This window comes from Carassius carassius, chromosome 18, assembly GCF_963082965.1.
Source record: "Carassius carassius chromosome 18, fCarCar2.1, whole genome shotgun sequence".
NCBI lineage: Eukaryota > Metazoa > Chordata > Actinopteri > Cypriniformes > Cyprinidae > Carassius > Carassius carassius.
The window spans coordinates 1,233,840-1,261,796 of NC_081772.1; the positions used below are offsets into that span (position 1 = coordinate 1,233,840).

The window sequence follows — 27,957 nt, forward strand, 5'->3', positions numbered from 1 at the left end:
TCAAATAATTTATTGAGGCTCTCAGTCAATAGGTTTCAAGTAGGTTTTTCAAGCATTCTTTTAATTTGTGCTCATATCTTGCAATACTGGAAATAATTGAGGAATCCAATTCAATTCGGTAATATATATATATATATATATATATATATACTTTTTTAAAGTGTTTTTTAAGGAAATTATTAGCAAAGAGTTTTTATATGACCATATTTATTAGTTAAATGGAGTCTTTATTTTTAAAAGTAGAATATCAGAATTAATTCGTATGCACATGAGCAAATATACATATTGCAGTTATTACGCGTATAGATAAATGTCGTATACATGAACTGTTGTGTGCATTATATGCTTCATAACGCTCCTTATATGCATCATAATGACTGTAGATTTTTTTCCGGAATATTTTTTTCGTGTAAACGATGTCGGTGACCCGAGCGGGACTGAGATGCGCTTTACTGGAGGCGGAGAGATTGGGAGGAGTGCTGGGAGAGACTTCAGTGGGACTCTCCACCCTCATCTTCCTCTGAGTCTGCCGTAAAGTGAAGTGAAGCGGAAATGCTCCCGGCGGGCGCAGGGTGAAGGACAGCCCGGTGAGATCGAGTGGAATGATCGCTCACCTGTGGACATGTATCAAGGCGTAACGATGACCACGAACCACGGACCCGCGTCTTACGAGCCCGGTTTCCTCCATAACGCCGTCTCCGCCGCCGCTTCGCCGGTGTACGTGACGCCCACCCGGGTCACCCCGATGATCCCGGCGCTGCCGTACCTCCAGACGCCGCAGCAGAGCAGCCCGGTGTCCGCGCACTCGGGATGGGCGCAGTCGGGCGCGGACGCGGTCGCTTCTTACAGCTCCGCCGGCGGGCACCATCACTCTCCGGTCTCCAGGTTCACGTTCTCCACGAGCCCTACGTTAAGCTCTTCGGCCCGGGAGACGGCGAGTTACTCGAGTCCGCTGAACATCTCCGCTGGCGGGCGGGAACACTACGGGACCCGAGGTCTGAGCGGATCCTATCACAGCGGGTACCCGGCCTACATGAGCCCGAGCATCGGAGGCTCGTGGACGGCGTCGCACTTCGACAGCTCCGTGCTGCACAGCCTCCAGAGCGGAGGAGCGGCCGGTGCCCGGCGACACCCGAGCTTAGGTCAGCATTCGGAATGATTTCTAATGCACTATTTTATTAACCGTATCGATAAATTAAGTCAAATAAAGTAAAAAAAAATTGCAAGTCATTTTTACAAATAATCACAATTAAACGGCAGACAGATTGAATTAACATGACATTTTAAAGCAGAAAGACTTTAGCAAAGCTTACTCCAATATTTTTTTTTATTTGCACCTTTGAAAAATGTATTGAAAGATGTATTTTCGGTAAAATGGCTGTTTGAGATCTTAAAATTAGGTAAAAATGTAAAAGAGAAAAAAAATCGATTGTTTGAGCCTGATGTGGTTGCACGTGCTATTTGACGAACTTTAAATAAGAATTTGCAACAAAAAATAACTTAACTTTTATAAGATTACACTACAATTAATTTAACGCTTATGAATGTGCTTCTATTTTACCTGTTCCTTCCGTGAATGCATTTAATTGCTGATTAAACTTTAAAACCGACAAAAACCCGCTTATAAATTAGTGAAAGAAAGAAAGAAAGAAAGAAAGTCTATTATTTTTTCCAAGATTGCGTTGCATTTTAAAAGCATGTGAGTGACAAACTACAAAATAAAAATGATATATATATTTTTTTACAATTTAATCCTATTTTCTGTACAGAATAACACTTATCAGAGTAATAATTCAGTTTTGTCAGGTAACCTAAAATTGCTTTACGTGTTAAAATAAATGTAACTTTTTGATTTTATGCGTATAAACAGCAGCTTTTGGACAATATGCTGTCTTTTGGGCCTTATACAATTTTGCAGATTCATTATTATTTTATTTTTATGAAAGATTACGGAGTTGACATAAACAGTCTTGTACATAATCAATGTATGTGAACCCATAATTTATATGATTTCACTCTGACCGAGTCTGACATAATAACTTGTGCAAAAATGGGATCTGAATATAGACCAATACAACACAATTGTATGTAATGTGAAAACGTGCAGCTGTCACTTTAAATAACTTGGATTGTGTGCGATCTGTGTAATCTGAAGACTGATTCCGTCAACGATTAATGTTATATTGAATAGATTACTGGATTGCTTTAGTATAATTACATTAGTATCAGTAGCAATTAATAATTATAATAAAGGGGAAATAACAGCCTGTGCATTTACTGCTATCGTCATTTTCCTCGTTTCTTGCGTTTAATATGAATGTATTTATTGTTGCTTAAACTTTAAAACACGATTATAAATAGTCAAGAAGATTATTTTAGAAAGCATGAGGATGAAAAACTACAACATATATAAGAATAATAAGAATTACATTAATTTCCAGATGCAGTCGAGATCGTTTATCGTTTATATTTACTTAAAGACATAATGTCTGATGATTATAAATCATGCAAAACCTATTATTTTTGTCTTAATACGTGAAATTGTTTAACTTTTGAATTTTTTTATTATTATTTACATTTCATGAAGAGTAAGCACTTTAATTCAAAAGCGAAAATTAATCAAACACGTGATAGTTTTTATTTATTTATTATATATTCTTTTAAGTATGCTCTGTTTATTTTATGGCTAAATAAATTATATTGTTTTTACGGCGTACTGTTACTTGCGAGAGACGTTTAAAACATTAATTATAGTCTTGCAAATTAATCAAACTATAATTAATTCATAATATAATTCACTGTACATTAACTGTAAGCGATACTTTCATTCAATGAATCCAAAAGAAGAAAATGAATAAATTACGTCTCGGATAAAATACATAATTTTAGCTATATTTAATTTGGTAATTTTTATACATTTAAAAGACGATTGTTAAAAAATTACTATATCTAAAGTTTTACTTGTTTGTGTGTGTGTGTACTAAAAATTAAATTCAGCATGAGTATAATTCATACTTTAAAAAAAATAAAAGTGGTTTTGCATTCAATTTTGCTCTTGTTAAATCCTGTTAAAATAAAAAGAGGTTAAATTAACCTAATAAATGCAATTTTATGGTATATTTGAATAGATTATATTAAATAGTGAACTCATGAATTCATGTAACAATGATAATCAGTCATCACATAAGATTTTATTTATATCAGAGACTGCACACTCATGATTAAGATTATTATTTATATTATTGTTATATTCAGAGTGATGCATAATAACAAATCTGTGTGCATGATAAATGATATTTGCCTTAGAAATAAAATAAACTATAGTAGCAGATTTTTAATTAATCCTAATAACTGATAGGAATCCTGTTCTATTAATAGTCTGTCATAAATGACCCAGAGATGGACTTTAACACGCGACTGAAAGAAGCTTCAGTTCATTTCTCTTTGGCTTTGTTTTCTGTCTGTCTGTATTTTTGGAGGTGTTGCAGCTTCAAGTGACTTTATTAACGATAAAAAGCAGTTTTCCATATTACAATTCTTAAAAAAGCAGCATTTCTCTCTATGGTGCTGGTGTGAAGGTGTGTGTTGTGTGTGTGAGCTGCAGTCAATAACGCTATTTGTCAGTCGAGCTGAATGATTGCTGAGGCTTTTGTTCGCTCTTCCTGTCGTGTGGATTGAAATCTCAAGGTTAGAGCTGCTGTCAGACTGGAGTAAAGGCCACTTACAACAATATGTTCTGAGAACGTTGTGCTCACGTTGTGGGAACGTTCTATTTTAGAATTCTGCAAACATTATTTGGAACGTTCGGAAACAAGAAGTAACATTTAAAAAGGTTACATGAACGTCCAACTGAAATGCTTTGGAAAAAAAAATTTTTTTTTTGTATGAGTTTTGAAAACATTATTTCTCAAAGTTCTCTAAATGCTCAGAATTTCGTTTTTTGTTTAATGTTTTAAAATGCAAGCGTTTGCTAACATTATGGGAATGCTACTTTTGAATGTTGTCTTAATGAACAGTGTATGAATAATGTTTTTATGCATTTTTAAAAATGATTAAAGAACGGATATTTCTGAATGTACATTCTATTTATGTTTTTAGTTATTGCAGTCTTTTCAGTGTTTTTTATTGCACTTTTTTATTGTTGCATTGATTATGTTTATCTATTTTATTGTTCACTGCTTTATTATTATTTATTTTTTATATTGCATGATTTTTATTATTGAAATTTTTATTTTTATTTTGTAAAGATTGTATAATGTATAAAGCGCTATATTAATGTAAGGAATTATTAATTAATAATTTTTATAATTGCAGTATCTTTGGTGTTTGCAGAACTTTCTTTATATATCAGTGTTGTGTTTTTATTTTTGCATTTATATATATTTAATATATATTTAAATATATATTTATTTTTACTGATTTATTATTCAAGCTTGAATAGTTTTTAATAATCTATTTTATATAATTTTTAGCATTGATGAAAACATTGTACATTTTTGTGTTGCAAAATGACTTGCTGTAAAAACTGAAAAGATTGCAATACGAAGATATTAGTGCAAAATAAAAATAAACTCTACAATTTAAAAAAAAGCAAAATAAATACTAAAAATAAACGCTGTAATAGATTAAAAAAATAACAACAACAACGTTGGAATAATAACAATTTAGGTTAAAAAAGTTGTAAAATAAAAACGAATGGTTTGGTGTAAGCTAACAGTGTGTCTCTGTTCTCTGATTGATCTGTGTTCATGAGGAAGTGGATCAGAGAGTTTGTTTCTGTGTCGTGTTGTTGTGTGACAGATGATTTATGATGCTGAATGCATGTGAGTAAAGCTAACAGCTTGTTAAAGGTGTTTGAAAGCCTGAAGAATGGTTTTGTGAGAGACACGCTTCTGTCTCATTTGTCCACATTGCTCCGGCGCTCAGTGATGTAGTTAAGGTCTGTCATACATGAGCACTGTTTCCATTTAGAAAGATTAGCTGAGTTTGTGCAGGATAAGCTCTTATGTCTGTAACACCCTTGATGAGCAACAGCGCCACCTGCTGATCAGGAGCCTTCAGCAAACGCTGGAAAACAGCTAGACGTTTGTGACTCTTCCTGTGATGTGAAACATCACTTTTGCAATATTTTTTTTTTATTGCAGAATGCAATTTTGCACTTGTTTTTATTATTGCATTTATTGTTTTCGTTTTTTTATTGCAGTGTTTGCGGTGTTCAAAGAAAGTTTATTTTATATTTTGCATAATTGTTTTTTATCAGGGTGTGTATTTTTATTTTATTTTTGCACTTTTGTACTTTTTATTATTGCATTGATTATATTTATTTATTTTAATTTTTCACTGCATTATCATTGCAGTGTTTTCAGTGTTTGCAGAAAGTAAATAGTTTTATTTTCCATTTGCATCAATTTTTCTTGTGTTTGCAGAAAGTATGTTTTTGTTTTGCATTATTCTTTATTATTGCAGTGTGTATTTTTTCACTTTTTGTAATTGCATTGATTATATTTATTATTTTATAATTGCCATATTTTCAGTGTTTTATAGTTTTTATGATTGCTGAGTTTATTTATTTTATTTTGCACTTTTTCATTATTGCTGTGTTTATATTATAGCAGTTTTTCAGGGTTTGCGGAAAGTTTATTTAGCACTTATTTTCATAATTGCATTCTTTTTAGTGTCTGCAGCAAGTTGCCAATTTGGCAACAAAAGTTGTTTTTTAATGCAATTTTTTTTTGACTAACTAGATTAAACTAGCAACAGAATACAGATGCTTTTCTACAGAATAGACAGGTGTTTGTGAAATGTAAATGTTCTCCAGTGAGCTCAGAGCAGGTTTGATGAGGACTTTGATTGTGGTTTTGTTTGAATATGAATATGCATGAGTGTGTTTGTGTGTGTCTCCCCTCAGAGCTGCTGGATGATTTCACTGAGGGTCGTGAGTGTGTGAACTGTGGGGCGATGTCCACTCCTCTGTGGCGGCGGGACGGGACGGGTCATTACCTGTGTAACGCCTGCGGTCTCTACCACAAGATGAACGGGATCAACCGGCCACTCATCAAACCGCAGAGACGACTGGTGTGTTTCACCAACAGCACTAACAACATTCATGTGAAAATACTCTTAACATCTATGCATGTATAATAAATAAGAATAGTACATGTTATAGTAAGTATAGTACACTACAGTTCATTAAACACGTTTTTTATGTTGTTGACCTATCATAATTAAGTAGAGGGAGAAAATGACATAATATGGAGCGTGCAAGAACTTAGCTTCAACCTAATTTATTTTTAATTTACTACTGCAGGGCTTTTTTTTGCACTATTTTTAAAATTGAAAAATTATACATTTCTATTGTACTGTATATATTAAAAACTTTTTTTCACTACTTTTTTATTTTATTAATGTTCCATTACTTTTTATTATTGCAAGGCTATTTCTGTGTTTTATATTTTATATTATTGCAGAGTTTTTTATATTTTGCACTATTTTTATCATTGAAATGTTTATTTTTGCACTATTTTTATTATTGCATTTATTATTTCAATATTTTCAGTGTTTGCAGTACTTTTTTAATTTGCACTGTTTTTGATTATTTTGTATTGTGTGCAACAAGTTTATTTTTTATTTTGCATTACATTTTGTTAGTAAAGTCTTTATTTAGATTTTTTTTTATTGCAGTGTTTTTTTTCACTTTTTCATTGTTTGCAGTAAGTGTATTTTTTATTTTGCATTGAATTGTATTAATTTTGTTAATTATTGCAATGTTTTCAGTGATTCCGGCAATTTTTTTTGCATTACTTTTTTATTATTGTAGTGTTTATTTTATACAATTTCCATTACTTTTTATTATTCCAAGGCTATTTCTGTGTTTTTTGTTATTTCCTTTTATTATTAATATTTGAGGTTCATTTCTATTTTGCACTATTTGTATCATTGAAAAGTTGATTTTTGCACTATTTTTTATTATTGCATTTATTATTTCGTTATTTTCAGTGTTCGTAGCATTTTTTGAATTTTCACTGTTTTTGATTATTTCAGTGTTTGCAGCAAGTGTATTTTTTTATTTTGCATTGCATTGTATTTACTTTTTTAATTATTGCAATGGTTTCAGTTATTTATCGACTTATTTTTTTGCATTACTTTTTTTTTTTTTTTGCAATGTTTTGGAGGTTTGACTCATATTTGTAGACTATCACTAACATGCCTGCTTCTGTCTCTTGGTCAGTCTGCGTCCAGACGGGTTGGTTTGTCCTGCACTAACTGTCAGACAACCACAACTACTCTCTGGAGACGTAATGCAGAAGGAGAGCCGGTCTGCAACGCCTGCGGACTCTACATGAAGCTCCACGGGGTGAGACAGACAGAAAAAACACTCCATTTAGTTTATCTATCTAGTTTACCTTTTCCTTTGGCAATGCAGATGTGCAGTTTATGTGCCCAAAACTCTGTAGAAGCATGTGTGACCAGCAGATGGAGTCAGAGAATGAGTTTCTGCTCTTCTGTTCAGGTTCCTCGTCCTCTCACCATGAAAAAAGAGGGGATTCAGACCCGAAAACGCAAACCCAAAAATATCAGCGAGTCCAAACCTGGTGAGTGCAGACACTGATCACTGAACACAACAGAACACTCTTCTCCTTCATCTCACTCTCTATAGCACGTCAAGTCAGAATCCTGAATCAGTGATTGTGACCTTTGACCTGTGTGTGATTTGTAGGGTCATCTGAGGGTCAGACGCCGTCCAGTGCTGCAAGCTCCAGTCCCACAGATGAACCGCGGTCAATAAAGACGGAGCCGGACACAGCGTCAATCTACACACACCATAACATGAACACAGCGGTCAGAAAACACACACACACACAGACACACACACGCACACACAGACACACACACACACACACACACACACACACTACACACATACACACACACACACACACACAGACACACACAGACAGACAGACAGACGCACATACACACACAGACACACACACACATACACACACACACACACACACACACACACACTCACACACACACACACACACACTCACACACACACACACACACACACACACACACTTACTGCAATTTTATACATAAAAATTCCTTTACAAGTATTATAAACAGTCATTGAAATAAAATACGTTTAATCTATTTAATTAATAAATTAATTAATAATAATATTTAAATATATACAATTTATATAAATCTAAATATTAATTTAAATATGAAATCTAATGAATATTTTTAGGCGGAATTTGTTTTCTCTTTTATAATTATTTATTATTTATTATTATTATTATTGTTTAGATTTAGGTTATATTAATTAAGTAGTTTCATGAGTTCACATTAATTAAGGGAGTACATATATATATATATATATATATATATATATATATATATATATATATATTAAACACATATAATTTGTATTTATAAATATTATAAATATTCATATTCAATATATTAAATATTTTATTAATATATTCACAAATTCGGGTAGCGTTTCATTTCTTTTATAATTATCGTGCAGTTTATGAGTTCATGTTATTTTACAGAGTTCATGAAAAAGTAAATATATGTATTACATTCAATTTTATTTCAATTAAATTCAATCCATATATATATATATATATATATATATATATAATAAATATTAAGGAAAATATTGAATATATTTCATATTTTATATATTTAACAGTTTCCGAAACTTGAAAAACTATAGTTACTTCTGTAATTTATAATATTTTAAACATAATGTATAATATGTCCATAAATAACAATTGCAACATCAAATATAATACTTACATTATAATAAATAATGATAACAATAAATATCTAATTACAGTATATGTATTCAATTTGATTTAAAATAAAATGAATGATATTTAAGCTTCTTTCGTTTAAAATCTCAGTGTAGAAAACGAAATGTCGATGTTCTTAATCAAAGGCGTATTTACAGTTATTCGTTTATTAAATGCTTTTGTCTAAAGTGAATAAAACTCCGGCACGAGCGATTGATCCCAAGCAGATGACGTCTTTCCTTCGTCCTTCCAGGTTTCTGGATTTCCGTCTTATCTGGGAACTCCAAGCTCAAGTTCTGCTCTCAAGCTTTCTCCAAGTGGATCTTCTAGCTCCAAAAGTGAAGTGTGGAACAGTCTGGTTCTGGCATGAGGAACCTCAGAGCTGAAGATCTTGTCCATCTGGAGTTTCAGTGGGACCTGAACGCTGTGCTGGATTCACATCAACAGATCCGCTGTTGATCAGATGCAGAAAACCCTGGAGCGAATCCCAGAAACCAGAGACCGTTCAGTCCCAGCAGATCAGGAGAACATTATATAACCCGGATGTTCCAGATCAGATTGGTTTCGTTCATATTTCAAACCCTCTGAGTGGCATTCGGTTGCGATAAACACCTTAAAGCAATAGTTCACCCAAAAATAAAAATTTGCTTCATCCAAGATGTTGATGAGTTTGTTTCTTCGTCAGATTTGGAGAAATGTAGCATTGCATCACTTGTTCACTGCAAGTGAATGGGTGCCGTCAGAATGAGAGTGAAAAAGTGTTCTGGTCTGAATCAGGAGTGAAATCTGCACAGATCAAGCAGCGTTTAAACAAACATGTGTCTGGATTTTAATGTGAGAGACGACAGAAGATGCACTTTTTCATTGGAGGAAGTGTTATTTTGGATTAATGACTCTGTTTATTTGAGTTAAAAACGTCTTTAATGCTGGATTTGATTCATCTTTTGTCTTCTCCGGATGTGAACTGATGGACTGTGGATTGTGATGTTTTTATCAGCTGTCTGGACTCTCATTCTGACGGCACCCATTCACTTGCAGTAAACAAGTAATGCAATGCTACATTTCTCCAAATTTGACGAAGAAACAAACTCATCTCATGCAAATTTCATTTTTGGGTGAACTATTGCTTTAAAAAAAAATTTGCACAGTCAAACACAACACTTTTCTCAAGAAATGTAGTAACTTTTTGTGGTTTGTTGTGACATTTTTAAAGCTGAACTCTTCAGAGACAATATTTCAATGAAGCACTCCAGCGGATTCTTTTCCTTCACACTTTATCTGCAGGAAACATTTATTTTCCTTTTTTGTTGTCATGATGAACATGTCTACGAGCTGATCGAACTTGCAATGTGTTAATCCTGCTCACATCTGACTCAAACCTTCATGTTTATTTTTTATTTTTATTATTTTTTTTAAACTTAGATTTGATGCAGTTTAGGTTTTCATATTTGATGGCATCTATTGTGAAGACTGTTGAGTCGACCTGAAACCTTTGCATTAGCAGCCCGACACACCACTGAAGCCACTTCCTTTAAACTTGTTAAACAAAATAACCCTCAAACACAAATGTTACTTCCTTTTCAAATCAAAAAAAAAAGAGACAAAACCCCATTTTTAGTACAGCTGAGCACCTATACTTGTAACAGATTTTTAAACCTTCTTATATTTATTTCCATAAAGAAACAGGGTTACAGTTTGTCTTTCCGACTGGAGAGGTTTCAGAAGTCAATTAAAACTTATGATATCTTATTATAGGTTAAACATTGTTAGCATTTCTCTTGCACATGTGATTATTTTCTTGTAGTAGCATTCTTTAAATGCAAATATAACTGTATGTACACCAAACAACTCACTCCACGTTTAACTGTTGTTGTGCTACACAACATCTATGTGAAAATTAGATTAAACTTTATTCTTGCACAGAGAACAAGGTTTTTAAATGCCGAGTAAATCATAAAATCAAATAATAGTTTAACGTTTAAAATCTAATAAATAGCTATTTCTATATGCTAAAAACAAAGAGAACAGCGGTTTCGGAAATATATGTGTTAAAGCACATGTAGAGTAATTATTATTGTAATAATAATAATAATAATAATAATGTGTTCTTGAATCCCATTACATTTTTATGCATTTAGCCGATGCTTTTCTCCAAGGCAACTTACAGTGTATTCAGCCTAACATTTTTAACTAACAATTAATTAATTTAATTAATTTTATTGATAATTTATTATTATTATAATAATTTTTTATTGTACTGAAACGTCATAAGAACACGTGCAGCCAGGAAAATATTCCTGAGCAATATGTGCATACACATTAGGCACAAGAATAGTTTTAAATCACAGTGGTTATATATTATATAAAACCGTGTCAGTCTTATTAGTAGCCCAATAAGCAGTTGAAGTGATTCTGTTTCTTCGGAATCCCGACGTCATCACCCCTCTGACCAATCAGCGCCTCGCACTTGTTCAAGGCGGGCCATCACGCCAGTGGCTCTCGCCGCTCATTGGTCCATGCGCTCTAAACCCATGACGCCTCAGCCAATCAGAGGAGTGAATGGATCGTGTGAGTGAGGGATAGCGCAGGTAAACTCATCCGATGCTGAACTGGATCTCTATAGAGTTTGAATGGAAATCAAGCTCACCTGTTTAGAAAAGCGTCCTCATAAACACACGCGGTTAAATGGAAATCCTCAAGTCTCTAGGTCACCCGGAAGAAATAATCAACCTCTTTAAATACAAAATAGGAGGCTGTCGGTCTGTAATGCCTAAACTGGATTATGTAAGTAAATGCATTTTGAGCGTTCATCTTTAATATTCATTCATTGTGAGTGCATGTGCATCTGTCAAGATGCATGTCAGATTTAATAAAAACACTTCTTTTAAGCAGAGATTAAATGACATTACATCAGTTCTGCATCTAAAGATGGGGACATCTCCTGTCAGATGTCAAATAGACGTTTAGAAGATGTCTTTAAGATGTTTATGATGTAAAACTGACATCTTTAAGATGAGTTGTTCTCTGTCCCTCTAGATGTCGCTGCATCTTTATTTTGTAAAAAAAAATGTAAATGTAAATTACATGCACATTTAGTTTAATGGCATGTATATGCTTTTAAATCTACATTATAGTATTTAAAACTGTATTGCGTCAATAATTATGTGCGTTTAGATGATGTTTGGTTTGCTAACCTTTCATTAGCTACTAATACAAGGGATTCGCGTTATTATACATCCAGAGAGAGAGAGAGAGAGAGAGAGAGAGAGAGAGAGAGAGATTCAGTCTAACCTCTGCAGGATGTTCTAGCGTCATGTTTATCTCATACATGATTTATCAGCAAATGTAAGCACAAACAGTACATTAACAAGTGGTTTTTGTCACTTTTGTCAAGGCCAAAAGTAGCCTTAGTGTAATCTATCAAATACACACATCATGCCGCCTTTTAGACAAGTCCCCGATACAAAATAATAATAAAATAATTTTACTACAACTGAATGTATTTAATGTCATCACAATTTAATAAGAGTTGAGTAAATTATTAATTAGCCTACTACCACTTTTATCTCCAAGGTTATTCAAACAGCGAATAAGTTACAGAAAGCAGTAAAGAACATTTACATGATAACATATTATTGATTTGCATAATCCCTGACTTCAGTCTAGCACAAGTTTAAGCACTCTCAAAAAACTCCCGTTATAATCAATGAAGCTGTCTAAATACTGTACAAATAATCTCTTACTTACATCGTACGTACATCTGCACTTTGTTGTTTACGATGAGAGGATTTGCGAGAGCAGAATAAACAAAACTTTCAGCGATGACTCATCTGAAGGCCTCCGATTGCCTGCCTGATAGCGATCGTTCATCACAGAGATGTCTATATGACGTCTGCATTTGCATCTGCAAGACGTAATCTTTAAAGAGTTTGCTCATCTGCAATACATCTATAGATCGTTTCCTATCAGATGTCAAATAGATGTTTAGAAGACATCTTAAAATAGGTCTATCAGAGCTTGGTTACCATCCGTCTATATTAAACTCCTTCATTCTGTTCTGTAGAGGTTAAAACAGCACAGGATTCCCAGAGTCCTCAACTGCAAATTAAAAACTAAAGGAAAATACAAATTATCTATTAGGTCGGCACAGAGAATTTAGCATTGTGAGGTTTATTAATTAACATTAATTGATGGACTGTGGATGATTGTGATGTTTTTATCAGCTGTTTGGGCTCACATTCTGACAGCACCCATTCACTGCAGAGCATCCGTTTATGAGACACTAATGCAATGCTACATTTCTCCAAATGTGATGAAGAAACAAACTCGAATCACCTGAGGGTGAGGACATTTTCAGCAAATATTCGGAGCGGGTTCGCGAATCATTTGAGTCAGTTTGGGAGTTCGGAGCAGGTTCGCGAATCATTTGAGTCAGTTTGGGGATCGCGAATCATTTGAGTCAGTTCGGGAGTTCAGAGCGGTTTCGCGGATCATTATTAGTCAGTTTGGGAGTTCGGAGCAGGTTCGCGAGTCATTTGAGTCAGTTTTGGGATCGCGAATCATTTCAATCATTTCGGGAGTTCGGAGCGGGTTCGCGAATCATTTGAGTCAGTTTGGAAGTTCGGAGCGTTAATCATTTGGATCAGTTTGGGACTTCGGAGCGGGTTCGCGAATCATTTGAGTCAGTTTCCCAGATGGCAAGCAAACGTTGAATCATTTGAATCATTTCGGGAGTTCGGAGCCGGTTCGCGAATCATTTGAGTCAGTTTGGGAGTTCGGAGCAGGTTAGCGAGTCACTTGAATCAATTTTGGGATCGCGAATCATTTCGGGAGTTCGGAGCGGGTTCGCGAATCATTTGAGTCAGTTTCCCAGATAGCAAGCAGACGTTGAATCATTTGAATCATTTCGGGAGTTCGGAGCTGGTTCGCGAATCATTTGAGTCAGTTCGGGAGTTCGGAGCAGGTTCGCGAATCATTTGAGTCAGTTTGGGGATCGCGAATCATTTGAATCATTTCGGGAGATCGGAGCGGGTTCGCGAATCATTTGAGTCAGTTTCCCAGATAGCAAGCAGACGTTGATTCAAGTCGATCTTTGGGTGTGAAGGACAGTATCGGTCGTCGATCAAATTTCGATGTTGAATCAACGTTCACTATATCAGAACGTTATTTAGTGGAAAATAAAGCATCGATTCAATGTTGAAATCACGTTGACTCATCAACCGACACAGCCGACGCATCTGATCGAAATCATAACGTCTGATATGTTGAAACTTGATCAGAGGAATCGGAGATCTGTGCATGCACTCTCACAGAAAGAAAAAGAGTAACTTAATTTATTTTTCTTCATTATTTTATATAACCTCGTGGGTTATGGTCCGTGTATCTTTTGGTCATTTGATTTTCTATTTAAAAATAAATAAAGATAAATGAGAAACGGTTTGATTTTCGTTTTTTTGTTTTGTTTAAGAAACGGAAAAAGAAAATGTAGCTGGATTTTTCGTATTTTTGTTTGTGGGTAAAAAATGAGATTATGCTTTAATATTTGTTTGAATGTGTGGGCGGTGCTGAAACGCCCCTTTCATCCTTCTGTACTGCACCGACAAGCGGCAACCGCAAGCTCAGTTCATTTTCACCAGGAGAGAAGCGGCAGACAGCAGAGCATATTAATCCCGCGGATTCTTTGCTAGTGGTGCTTGCAAGATAAAATAATAATAATAATAATAATAATAATTAATTAAATAAATTAATAATAAAATAAAAAAATAATATTATAATTTTCCAGCTGCTGCATGTTATTGACAAAGCAGACTTGACAACTTTATTATTTTAATTATTTTAATTTTTATTTATTTTATTCTAGGCCATTCATAAAAAAAAAAAAATAGGAAAAACCCAACCCCACATTTATAATAAAATTTATATTAAAATAAGTTAAGTTTTCCCCATAATTAGTCTACTTTAAATGTTTTAATTATAGGCTATAGGCTACTTAGAATTATGAACTGAATTCACGAATTCTGTAGATGACAGTATGAATATAGTGATGGTGTGACATCATTACAGATAATGAGTTCAGACGAGAAACACTGCACCTCTCGTTGGTTTCATTTGAATTACATAGGCCTAAATATAAAATTATTATTATTATTTTTCTATTTAAATGGATTATTTTAAAAGTAGACATGTCCAGCTAGACACGGTTCGTCTGATGCATGAGCCTGGTTCATTTCTGACGTTTCAGAAAGAAGTTAATGTAGACCGAGATGGCAGAAAGTACATCGTGTTGAGTTTTGTAAGGTTTTCGTGTTATTTAGGGTGTTTTACGCAGGGGCGCCCCCAAGGGGTGGCTAAACTCTGGCCACCCCTGTGGCCACCCCTAGGATTATTTGCAGTGGGTACTATTAATTTAAATGCAGAATGTAAATTCACAATAGTTTAAGAAGTGAAAAAAGTGCAGCAGCTGCTGCAGCCACAGTTTTGCGTCTCTGAGCAACATTAAAGTGTTTCGTTCCTGAATGAATCAACCGTTTAAATGATTCGGTTCAATCGCAATGACTCACTTATTAACAGTGACTCGCTGCCACCTATTGGCGGTTTTAATTTCACATTTTATGGAACCTTTTCATTTTTTAAATAATTTCAAACATCAGTTTTCAATGTTTTATCTTTAAAATATCAAAACATTATTTATTCATCTGTAACTGCAGGTTAAAGTATTCCATGTTCCACGGAGCTGCATTAAACAGTGTGTAAAAACATCTAAATAGCACTTCAGATGCAGCTTCTGTTTTATCTGCATTGCAAAGATCAATTTTGTTGATACTGATTGCATTTGCTTGGTAACAGCCCAAATGCAAGTATTTGACCTAAAATATGGTGCACACTTTTAGAAACAATGGTGTAAAGGTAAAAAAAAAAAAAATCAGGTGTCAGCACAATTAAAAATAAGATATCAGCACAATAACACTCAGCAAAATAGTGTAATTATCGTTATCGATAAAATCCAAGAACTCACAGATATAACTTTTTGTCTATATTGCAAAACTTATTTTTTTTTCTTTATTTTAATGTGCCATCCCAAAATTTACTGTGGCCTCATTTGGCCACCCCTGTTAACATTTTCTGGCGGCGCCACACTGTGTTGGGTTTTACGATCCAAACTGACGGAGCTGAAGCTCTTTCCCCTGTTTTCGGGATGGAAGGTGTGGATCGGGATCCGCCGATCAGAGAAGTGCAGCAGACTACACTCTACAAGATAAAGCTTCAGTCGCTGTTGTTTGTAATAGCAAATGAAAACATAGGCTACTTGTGAGGTTTTTCTTAAATAGGTATAGAATAAAATTAGTAGGCTAAAAATCCGCATATTTCATGTCATTGTAGATCATATAGGCCTACAGTAAAATTCAAATGTCATTGAATAAATTAATTTCTGTTTGGTCAAAAAAAATTTATATATATATATATATAAAGCTTGCAAGCACCACTAGCAAAGAATCCGCGGGATTAATATGCTCTGCTGTCTGCCGCTTCTCTCCTGGTGAAAATGAACTGAGCTTGCGGTTGCCGCTTGTCGGTGCAGTACAGAAGGATGAAAGGGGCGTTTCAATAAAAGAGGAATTAAAATGACAAGTAAAATTTACATTTAAATTTGAATTGTGTCACTATTATTGCGTGAGCGTTAATAAAGAGCTTTGTAAAAACTGTATGTGTAGTTTCTTTTTCACGTTTGCTTTTCATTTTAATATTGGCAGTCGTGCCTCGAGACTGTATTGAAAATGAAATGTGAAATCAGCAATTGCATTTTATTTTTCAATTTGACAGGTATGTCACCGTGAAAATGAAATCATTTAATTTCATTCTCAATTTTGTCACATATTTTGCGTACAGTTTTCTGTAATGAAATAGTTAATCTGGTTTTAATTTTAATTTTAATCATTTCATTTATTTATTTAAATTTGGCAGAAAATGCCTTCCATATATAAGATCATCTTATGTATGGCTTATTTTTTTATTTTTTTATTTTACATTTAGATTATCATCTATATACTTTGAAAAGGCTCAATATCAGTAAAAGTTTTTGAAATGTTTATTTTTTTAAAGAAGTCTCTTCTGTTCTCCAAGCCTGCATTTATTTGATCCAAAATACAGCAAAAGCAGTAATATTGTCAAACATTTTTACTATTTAAAATATATGTTTTCTGTGTGAATCTCTGTTAAAATGTAATTTATTTCTGTGATGCGCAGCTGTATTTTCAGCATCATTCCTCCAGTCTTCAATGTCAATGTCAAAGTCACCTTTATTTATAAAGCGCTTTAAACAAAATACATTGCGTCAAAGCAACTGAACAACATTCATTAGGAAAACAGTGTCAATAATGCAAAAATGATAGTTAAAGGCAGTTCATCATTGGATTCAGTGATGTCATCTCTGTTCAGTTAAATAGTGTCTGTGCATTTATTTGCAATCAAGTCAACGATATCGCTGTAGATGAAGTGTCCCCAACTAAGCAAGCCAGAGGCGACAGCGGCAAGGAACCGAAACTCCATCGGTGACAGAATGGAGAAAAAAACCTTGGGAGAAACCAGGCTCAGTTGGGGGGGGGGGGCCAGTTCTCCTCTGACCAGACGAAACCAGTAGTTCAATGTCACATGTGTCAGTGTCACATGATCTTCAGAAATCATGAAAATATGATGATTTGCTGCTCAAGAAACATTTCTGATTATTATCAATGTTGAACACAGTTGAGGAGAATTTTGTCAGGAACAGCATTTATCTGAAATAGAAATATTTTGTAACATTATAAATGTCTTTATCGTCACTTTTGATCAATTTATAGCATCCTTCCTAAATAAATGTATTAATCTCTATAAATTACCCCCCCCCCCAAAAAAAAACAAAAAACAAAATAAAATAAAAAATAAATAAAAATATAAAAAAACTCCTTTCCCGATTCTTCAAAGAATCCTGTTTTAAATATTGTTATCATTAATAATAATAAATGTTTTTTCAGCATCAAATCATTATTTTAGAGTGATTTCTGAAGATCATGTGACACTGAAGACTGGAGGAATGATGCTGAAAATACAGCGGAGCATCACAGGAATAAATTACACTTTACAATATATTAATATAGAAAGCGATTATTTTAAATAGTATAATAATATTTCACAATATTACTTCTTCTGCAGTATTTAGGATCAAATACATGCAGGCTTGGTGAGCAGAAGAAAAAAAAGAAATCTTACTGTGCAAAAAACTTTTGACTGGTAGTTTACAGTTGGTCCCATGCACAGTTTGAGTAGGTGTGTCCAAGCGGCCTGAAAACATGCGCGTGTTAAAGCTGGGAGGAGAATCGAACCCCAGCCAATAATAAAGCCTCAGTAGTCTGTTTACATTTCAGTCGTGTGTTTGCGCGTAAAAACGCGCTCATCTGACGCTCCGCGGAGCGACGGGCGTTTCACCTCCTCGGGCGAATGACTTTAAATAAAGTTTAAGAGTGTAAAGAAAAGCAAGAGTTGCAGGAGCTCGTTCGCACATGGCTGGAGTCGTCGGTAAGAGCTCCGTGTCGTTCTCCGTGCTCAAGCGCTCGTTCTCGCTGCGCGGCTCGGTGCTCACGGGCGGGCGTCGGCTGGTGACCCGTACTCCTCCTCACCCGCTCCGGACTCACCGACACCCCGCGTCTGTGTGCTTCTCCTGCCAGAACTCCATGAGCAAGACCCTAAGGACCTGCTACGCGTATCTGGACCAGACCAGCCGGAGCTTCTCGGCGGTGATCCAGGCCCTAGACGGAGAGCTACGGTAAGACCTGCGGAGCGCTGCGGGAGAGGCGTCACCTCCGCCGGTACACTACAGCGGTGCAGCTGGGGGTTAGATATTAACCACATGCACATTTTGGGCGCACTTAGGTGTGCTTCACTTGTTTGCAAGATTTGTGGTTCTATATTAACGACCTTGCGGAACATGTGCTTTCTAGATAAGTCACACACAAATATTCTATAACAAAATATATAAGTCTGCCTTATTGCATATCTATTTATACACGCATGAAAAAGAGCAGATTTCTACAGTTTATAAGTTATAACTTGGATTAAAGAAGTCATGCACATCTGGCATTTTGCATGCATGTACTGTACACTGCTGCTCACAGTTTAGGATCAGAAAAACATTTTAGACATGTCTTCTGCTCATCAGGGCTGCATTAATTTGATCAAGAATACAGAAAAAGCAGTAACATTGTGAAATATTATTGCAATTTAAAATGCTGGTTTTCTATTTTAAGATACTTTAAAATGTCATTTATTTCTGTGATGTGCAGCTGTATTTTCAGCATCATTCCTCCATTCTTCAGTGTCACATGATCTTCAGAAATCATGAAAATATGATGATTTATTATCTATCCCGTCATACCCTGTGTGGAGTCTGCGAACCCTGCAGAGTTTCCCGATCAAAAGTCACGCAGATGTTCAGAGATGTTGCATGTGTTTATATCATCCGCTGATCAGAACAGACCGTGTTTGTTCACTTGTGTTGAGTTGAAATGCACCGCAGATCTTCATGGATGTTAAAACATCGCCGTCTCTCACTCAGGCATGCCGTGTGTATTTTCTACCTGGTTCTGCGAGCTCTGGACACGGTGGAGGATGACATGAGAATCCCGCTGGAGAAGAAGGTCCCATTACTACAGGACTTCCACTCGTTCCTCTATCAGCCCGAATGGAGCTTCGCAGAGAGCCGAGAGAAAGACCGGCAGGTGCTGGAGGATTTCCCCACGGTCAGCCAACACAATACATCACAACAATAGCCAAATCTAAAGCCTAGGAATAGGTTTTTTTTTGCAAAAAAAGAGTGAATGAAACCTGTTTTAGGAGTATTTTTGCATCATTGTGCATTAGAGATAAACCGATATATCGATTTACCGATATTTTCCCCGATATCTAAGCATTTGACCATAATCAAGTATAACATTATTACAATATATTCAACATAGAGTGTTCCTGTAGCTCAATTGGTAGAGCATTGCGTTAGCAGCGCAAGGTTATGGGTTCGATTCCCAGGGAGCACAGGATAAAAACGTCTGCTAAACGCATACATTTAATTTAATCGGTTTTGTAATATCGGATTCACTGATTAAACGCTGAATTGAATTCTCTTTCCATCATTAGTCTTGTGAAGACGCTTACATATTCACGATGAATTTTTGCTAAGAAACATAAAATAAATACAATAATTATTCATTTTTGCCGCAAGCGATCGCAGTTCTGTGTAACTGCATCTAGGACAAAACTTTAATAATTTTGATAGGACTTTCCGGTTAAAAAAAATGCAATAAAATACAATGTTTTGTTTGTTATATTCAGAGAATATTATTCAGTGAATTAAGTTTATCCAGTGATTTATTATTGACTATTAAACAGCTTGTAAACCTAAAATGAAGTTGAAGTTTCAAGAAACAGCTAAAGACTCACCTTTTTCGCCTGCACTTAACCAACTAACACTAGCACTTTTCTTGTCTTTTAATTAAAAAAAAAAAAAAAAAAATCCTACCTATGTGTTCTGTACTAGACTAACTGAGACTTGTCATGGCACTTGTATACTGTTGTTGTTCTCTTGTTGACCTGACTGCTTCTATTGTTCTCATTTGTAAGTCGCTTTGGATAAAAGCGTCTGCTAAATGATTAAATGTAAATGTAAATGTAAATGTGATATGACTGATATGTCCTTTATATATTTTCTCCATTTGAAAACATTAGACATTCTACATTTATTTTGGTTATTGTTAATATTAGTGTTGTTTCTGTTGATGCTTTTTATTAAAAAAAAATGTATTGTTGTATTATAAAGATTAAATTTAACATGAAAGACTATTAAACATGAAAGACTATTTTTCAACAGTTAAAAATAAAAAGATGATTGAAAAAAAGGAAAAACCTCAGTTTGTTCACTCAGACATTAATTTATTTTATAACAGTTAATAAATATCGGTTCTGCATATCGGTTATCGGGCACATAAACATGCAAATAATTAGTTTTGGTATCGGTTGATCATTATTTTGCATGCTTTTAGGCATTATGTTGATGATAATTAAATGCATTTTATCCCCAAATTCTTATTGCTGTGATGAAGCATGTATAACTGTTGTTTCTCTGATGTGTCTTACTACTTAATGAAACTATATATATAATGTACACACACACACACACACACACACACACACACACGTTTAGCCATTTTAATTATATAGAATTTTTGTAAATGAAAATTACACATTTTTCATTATTAATTATTAGGGAGCACCGGAATGAATATTCTGGGACAAATCCGGAAAAATTCTGGATGCACCGAAACCGAAAATGCTTTGTAATAATGATTTATTATTTTATTAAATAACAAAGTAATTTTGTAAGCGTTTTTAATTTAACTCAATAATTTTAATGATGCTGAATTTACATTTACATTACATTTATTCATTTAGCAGACGCTTTTATCCAAAGGGACTTACAGATGAGGACAGTGGAAGCAATCAAAAACAACAAAAAGAGCAATGATATATAAGTGCTATAACAAGTCTCAGTTAGGTTAACACAGTACACGTAGCATGGGATTTTAAATAATAAAAATAAATAAAAATTTAAAAAAGAATAGAACAAGCTACTGTTAGAGATCTTTTCACATACACACACACACACACACACACACACACATATAATTGCATAATAAATGAAAAGAAAATAGAATACAAAAAGATTAGAAAGGTAGGTAGATTTTTTTAAAGAATAAAATTATAATAGTGAGTGTTAAAGTTAGAGGGTCAAATAAAGATTGAAGAGATGTGTTTTCAGCCGATTCTTGAAGATGGCTAAGGACTCAGCTGCTCAGATTGAGTTGGGGAGTTCATTCCACAAGGAGGGAACATTTAACTTAAAAGTCCGTAAAAGTGACTTTGTGCTTCTTTGGGATGGCACAATCAAGCGACGTTCACTTGCAGAACGCAAGCTTCTAGAGGCACATAAGTCTGAAGTAACAAATTTAGGTAAATGGGTGCAGAGCCAGTGGTAGTTTTGTAGGCAGACATTAATGCCTTGAATTTTATGCGAGCAGCTATTGGAAGCCAGTGCAAACTGATAAACAGAGGTGTGTCGTGTATTGTTTTTGGCTCATTAAAAATTAATCTTGCTGCCGTGTTCTGGATTAATTGTAAAGGTTTGATATAACTGGCTGGAAGACCTGCCAAGAGGGCATTGCAATAGTCCAGCCTGGAAAGAACAAGAGCATGAACAAGGAGTTGTGCAGCATGTTCCCAAAGAAAGGGCTTGATCTTCTTGATGTTGAATAAAGCAAATCTGCAGGATCGGACAGTTTTAGCAATGTGGTCTGAGAAAGTCAGCTGATCATCAATCATAACTCCAAGGCTTCCAGCTGTTTTTGAAGGAGTTATGGTTGATGTGCCTAACTTGATGGTGAAATTGTGATGAAACGATGGGTTTGCTGGAATCACAAGCAGTTCTGTCTTGGCAAGGTTGAGTTGAAGGTGATGGTCCATCATCCAGGAAGAAATGTCTGTTAGACAAGCTGAGATGCGAATAGCTACCGTCGGATCATCAGGATGGAATGAGAGGTAGAGTTGAGTGTCATCAGCATAGCAGTGGTATGAAAAGCCATGTTTCTGAATGACAGAACCTAATGATGCCATGTAGACAGAGAAGAGAAGTGGTCCAAGAACTGAGCCCTGAGGCACCCCAGTAGTTAGATGTTGTGACTTGGACACCTCACCTCTCCAAGATACTTTGAAGGACCTATCTGATAGGTAGGACTCAAACTATTGAAGTTTGGTTCCTGAGATGCCTTTTGCCAGTAGGGTTGATAGGAGGATCTGGTGGTTAACTGTGTCAAAAGCAGCGGATAGATCAAGCAGGATTAGTACTGAAGATTTGGATTCTGCTCTTGCCAGTCTTAGAGCTTCAACAACTGAGAGCAAGGCCGTCTCAGTTGAATGCCCACTTCTGAAGCCAGATTGGTTGCTGTCAAGGAGGTTGTTGTTTGTGAGAAATGTAGAGACTTGGTTGAACACAGCTCGTTATAAGTGTATTAGTGACCATAACTGTCATTGTTCTCATTAATTATTTGTATTACTGTAATGAACATATTACATTGTTACATTTAATATATATATATATATATATATATATATATATATATATATATATATATATGCACACACGTGCACAAAATCTATTCACATATAATATAATAATATAATATATGTTTAATACCTTTTATAATGATAGTTTTTTTTTTAAATCAACAAATCAATATAAATTTAATTTAGTACGAGAATGGGGATTTGTGTATAAATCTATTAATATATATAAAAAAAACATTTAATAAGACCTTTTAATTATTTACTTTTTGAATAAAAAAAATAAAAAAAACTTTTTTTTATTTATTTATTTTTTTTTTTTTAGTGGAGTGAAAAGTCCTGATGTGAACCCGTTTTCGCAAGGGAATTCTATTTTTATTTTTATTTTGACTTAAAACCAACTTGAACTTGCCGAGCCAAAATTTTCTTCATTTTATCGTTTTCTGCTTTTTTTTTTTTAAATACACTTCTGCTTGTAATAGCTTCTCTGTTGTGCATTACTTCATGCTTTTTTGTTTTTATGTCATGCTTTTTTAATCGTTCCGTTTTCCTCAGATTTCGATGGAGTTCAGGAATTTGGGCCAGGAGTATCAAGAGGTGATTTCAGACATCTGTCTCCAGGTGGGTGCGGGAATGGCCGAATTCCTGGAGAAGAAGGTGTCTTCCATGAAGGAATGGGACAAGGTAAACCACATATGTCGATTTATTGACGTGTAACTCCCCTCATTGCATTTGAAAGCATTTCTTTTGGCTGTGTACAGTACTGTCATTACGTGGCGGGTCTGGTGGGGATAGGCCTGTCCCGTCTGTTCTCGGCGTCCCAGCTGGAGGACCCTGAGGTGGGCCGGGACACAGAGCTGGCCAACTCCATGGGTCTGTTCCTCCAGAAGACCAACATCATCAGGGACTATCTGGAGGACCAGCAGGAGGGAAGGGCTTTCTGGCCGCAGGAGGTACAAGCTTTTAACCTGCTCTCGTATTCCATGACCGTGTTGTACACTTACAGTATAAAACAGCAGCTTTGGATGCCTGAACTTTACTTTACAAAAGCACAACAGCAGTATTTTAGGTTTAACTAGACTGAACTTAAATTTATGTTCTGTAAGTTATTTTAGTATCATTGCTATACCATTATACATTTTTGTTAATATTTTATTTTTATATTGTCGTTTTTTATTTTATTTTGTTAGTTTGTTTCTAAGTATCTCTGTTTATTTTAAAATTTAGGACTAAAACTAAACAAACATGAAATATGTTGTTTTGGCAGCTACGGTAGCTGAAATAAAATAAGTTTAAACATTTTTAGATTTTATTCTATTTCAGTTAAAACTTTGTCATTATTTATAGTTTATATTTAGTTTTGAATTAAAATTGTAAAATTTTTAGTAATTTTATTGTCTTTTTTTTATGATAGCGCTTTTTTCATTGTTTTTTTAATTGTTTGTTTTTGTAATTTTATTATAAATAAGTCCTTATTTTTTATAAAGTTTCAGTTTTGGATTTAAGTTTATATAGTTTGAGTTGCTGAACCTAAACTTAATGGGAATTTTAAAAAAAATATTTATTTGCATCTAGCTAAAATAGGTTTAAGCTTTTTATATATATTTTTTTTTTCAATTAATGTTTATTTTTATTAACTAATTACATTTTAACAAATGTAAATATTTTAAAGTAAATTTTGGTTAAAGTTATAGTAGTATATATTAGTTTTATTGTGTGTTTTTGTCAGTTTTTATATGTCTACATACATGTATATTATATGTGACCCTGCAGCACAAAAGCTGGGGTATATTTGTAGCAATACCCAAAAATACATTGTATCGGTCAAAATTATAGATTTTTATTTTATGCCCAAAATAATCAGGGTATAAAGTAATGATTATGTTCCATGAAGATATATTTTAAATGTCCTACTGTAAATATATAATCTTTTTGTTTTTTTATTATCATTAGTAATTTGCATTGCTAAGAATTCAACTTAAAAGATGATTTTCTCAATATTTAGATTTTTTTTTGCTCCCTCAGATTCCAGATTTTCGAATAGTTAAATCTCTCGGACAAATATTTTAAACCGTACATCAATAGAAAGATTATTTATTCAGCTTTCAGATGATGTATAAATCTTAATAAAAAAAATAAAAAATTATCCTTATGACTGGTTGGTTGGTCCAGGGTCACGTATGGCAATTATAAATTTTTTGTTGTTGTTTTTTTCATTTATTTATTTGTTAATAGTAATAAAAATCATAATTGAAAAAGAATATATCGAACTTTGATTTTCCTGAAAAAAAGTTAAATTTCAAGGCTTTTGACTGCGAAGGCAGCAAGTGTGACCCATAAAAATGAAGGGCCCAGAGGGTTAAAATTGCAATGAATGATTGGTGTTCAGGCCTGGAGTCAGTTCGCGGCTCGTCTGGAGGATTTGGCTCATCCTCAGCACCTGAGCTCCGCTCTGTCCTGCCTCAACCTGCTGGTGACCGATGCCCTCCATCACGTCCCAGACGTCATCGCATACCTGTCCCGCCTCCGCAACCAGAGCGTCTTCAACTTCTGTGCCATTCCTCAGGTCTGATTTATTTCTGACACAGAGCACTGAACCTTCCTCAGTTTATGTGGAGTTAAACCGGTCAGGTCTCACACAGCGGTAATGCAATGCAAAGTTATCTAATGCTATAAAAGTGCAGATTATAGAAATGACACGCAATGAATGCATGGTTTTAAACATGTGTTCCACTGTGATGCTTTACCATAGTTTACTATACAAACATGCACTACATGCAGTGTTGTTGTGATTAACTAAATCTAAAATTACTAAAACTATTATTTTTTTTAAATAAATGTAAAGGTAAATATATCAAAATTGTAATCTTGTTTCAGTTAATTGCGAAGGCAAAAAAAAGGCAAATTAAAAGAATTTTCAAGTACAAAAATGGGCAAAACCAAAATAAAAATTATAATTATTAAAAAAAATTTTTTTTATAAAATTGACTAAAACACAAAAACAAACTAAATGATTAAAACTATAACTAAAGTTAAAAAGAAAATGTAAAATATAAAAACTAATTTAAACTTTCAGTCTTATTTTTGTTTGAAGTACTGCAGTTACTAAAATTAAAACTGAAATAAAAAATTATAACTAAATATAAATATAAAAACAAACTACAAAAACGTTTAAAGTAAAATTAAAAATAAAAATAAATTCGCAATAGAATATAAAAAGTACACATTTTATTTCTGTTACAAATGCAGAATTTCTTAGTTCTGTTTATTTTAAAGTTGAAGTGCTAAAACTAAACAAATAATAAAAAAATAAAAACTAAAAAGACATAAAAAAGACTAAAACACGAAAGTCTTACAAATTTTTTTTGCTAAAATGGAAAAACTAATTCAAAATAGAATATGAAAAAGTAAACTTATTTTATTTTTAGTTATGAAGGCAGAATTCGTTTTTTCGTTTAAAGAGCTAAAATCACTAAAACTAAAATTAATAACAAAATAATAATAATAAATACAAAAAAATCAAAAACTAATAAGAAAGACTAAAACGCAACAAAATGACTAAACCTAAAACATAAAAATAAACTAAGCATAAAATATACATATTCAAACAAAAACAACTTATACAAGTACTAATAAAAATACATCCTAAGCCGTAAAATAACCGTGATGGAACGCTCTCCTGGTGCTGACTGTAATTGTGCTGCTTTCCTCCGCTCAGGTGATGGCCATAGCGACTCTGTCGGCGTGTTACAGCAATCCTCAGGTGTTTCAGGGGGTGGTGAAGATCCGGAAGGGTCAAGCTGTGACGCTCATGATGCAGGCCACAAACATGAGCTCCGTTCTGAGCATCATCGCACAATACAGTCAAGAGGTGCGTCCTGAAACACACTTCTATCATGACAACTCTCCGAGGTAATGCACTACACGATGGTGTTAATGTATTTGGCTACTGCGAATACATCCACAACAAGCTGCTGTGAGCATGTCAGAAATTTTGCTGCTGAAAATATAACACGCATGAAATAATCGTGAATTGCGAAATTAGTAGATCTATACAGGTGGAGCTGGGGAAGGTGGAGGGTTTCTGAAGCAAGCTGCAACTGCTATGGCAAGCACTAGTCATATATTTGAATTCTGAGCTTTGAGCTCATTGGCTACCGATACAGGAGAGAGCCAATCAGCTGTGCCATGTGATGATGATGTCATTAGGACAGATTGAGTTCAGCCTATAGGACTGTGCCATCTAGAGTTTCATGCCACAACTCTGTAATTCTTCCGTACTCCAGTAATCCTCGTCTCCTCACAGATCCTGCAGAAGGTTTCCGTCACAGACCCGTCCCGGGAGAAAACGCTGCATATCTTGAGTCTCATCCGAGAGAAGAGCCTGTCTCCAGCCGCGCTGTCGTCCCGCGCGCACCACATCTCTCCGGTCTACATCTCGGCCGTCATGCTGTTAGCGGCCCTCAGCTGGCAGTATCTGAACGCCACGGCCGGGCAGCCACCAGGGGGCGCAGACATGCAGGGACACTGAGACCACACCCAACGACCGCCCGAAAACTGCCAGACCAAAATACATGGAAAAAGACATGAGTTTGGAATGTTTCGTTTTATTTTCTATTATGCTAAATGTTGTTCAGGTCATTTTCACCCCATAATAAATATATATACATGTATGTATGCGTGTATATACATGTATACATATAACTTCTGCTCTTCTGCTCATCAAGGCTGCATTTATTTGATCTAAAATACAGAAAAAAACTAAAATGTTATTATAATATAAAATAATGGTTTCTGTTTTAATATACTTTAAAATATTATTTATTTCTGTGACGCAAAGCTGAATTTCCATCATCATTGCTCCAGGATAAAGTGTCACATGATCTTCAGAAATCATGAAAATATACAGATTTATTATTAGATTTATCAATGTTTTCTTTTTGTTTGTAAACTGATACTTTTTTCAAGATTCTTTGATAAGAATTTAAAAAGAACAGCATTTATTCGAAAT

The 27,957-nt window shown here is 34.5% G+C and overlaps 2 protein-coding genes and 1 long non-coding RNA gene across 4 annotated transcripts; 2 read left to right on the forward strand and 1 right to left on the reverse strand.

The window, feature by feature from the left end:
* The first annotated feature begins 467 nt into the window (after positions 1-467).
* LOC132092052 (transcription factor GATA-4-like) lies at positions 468-9,343 on the forward strand. The gene is made up of 6 exons (XM_059498115.1): positions 468-1,142; positions 5,909-6,075; positions 7,229-7,354; positions 7,511-7,592; positions 7,718-7,839; positions 9,061-9,343. The coding sequence occupies exons 1-6, from the start codon at positions 623-625 to the stop codon at positions 9,175-9,177; spliced, it is 1,134 nt and encodes a 377-aa protein (XP_059354098.1). The 5' UTR covers positions 468-622; the 3' UTR covers positions 9,178-9,343.
* A 1,902-nt stretch (positions 9,344-11,245) lies between these two features.
* Positions 11,246-27,494, forward strand: fdft1 (farnesyl-diphosphate farnesyltransferase 1). Of its 2 annotated transcripts, XM_059498117.1 has the most exons (8): positions 11,246-11,591; positions 18,509-18,606; positions 19,396-19,579; positions 23,502-23,630; positions 23,708-23,899; positions 25,336-25,512; positions 26,665-26,817; positions 27,253-27,494. In XM_059498117.1, the coding sequence occupies exons 1-8, from the start codon at positions 11,493-11,495 to the stop codon at positions 27,475-27,477; spliced, it is 1,257 nt and encodes a 418-aa protein (XP_059354100.1). In that variant the 5' UTR covers positions 11,246-11,492; the 3' UTR covers positions 27,478-27,494. The 2 variants fall into 2 exon arrangements, with proteins under 2 accessions (XP_059354100.1, XP_059354099.1); XM_059498116.1 differs by lacking the exon at positions 11,246-11,591 and having other exon boundaries at positions 17,982-18,606.
* On the reverse strand, positions 11,869-12,818 carry LOC132092055 (uncharacterized). Its single transcript, XR_009422185.1, has 2 exons — positions 12,477-12,818; positions 11,869-12,011 (listed from the first exon to the last, which is right to left on the reverse strand). It is a non-coding gene; the product is annotated as an uncharacterized LOC132092055 (long non-coding RNA).
* Positions 27,495-27,957: the final 463 nt, after the last annotated feature.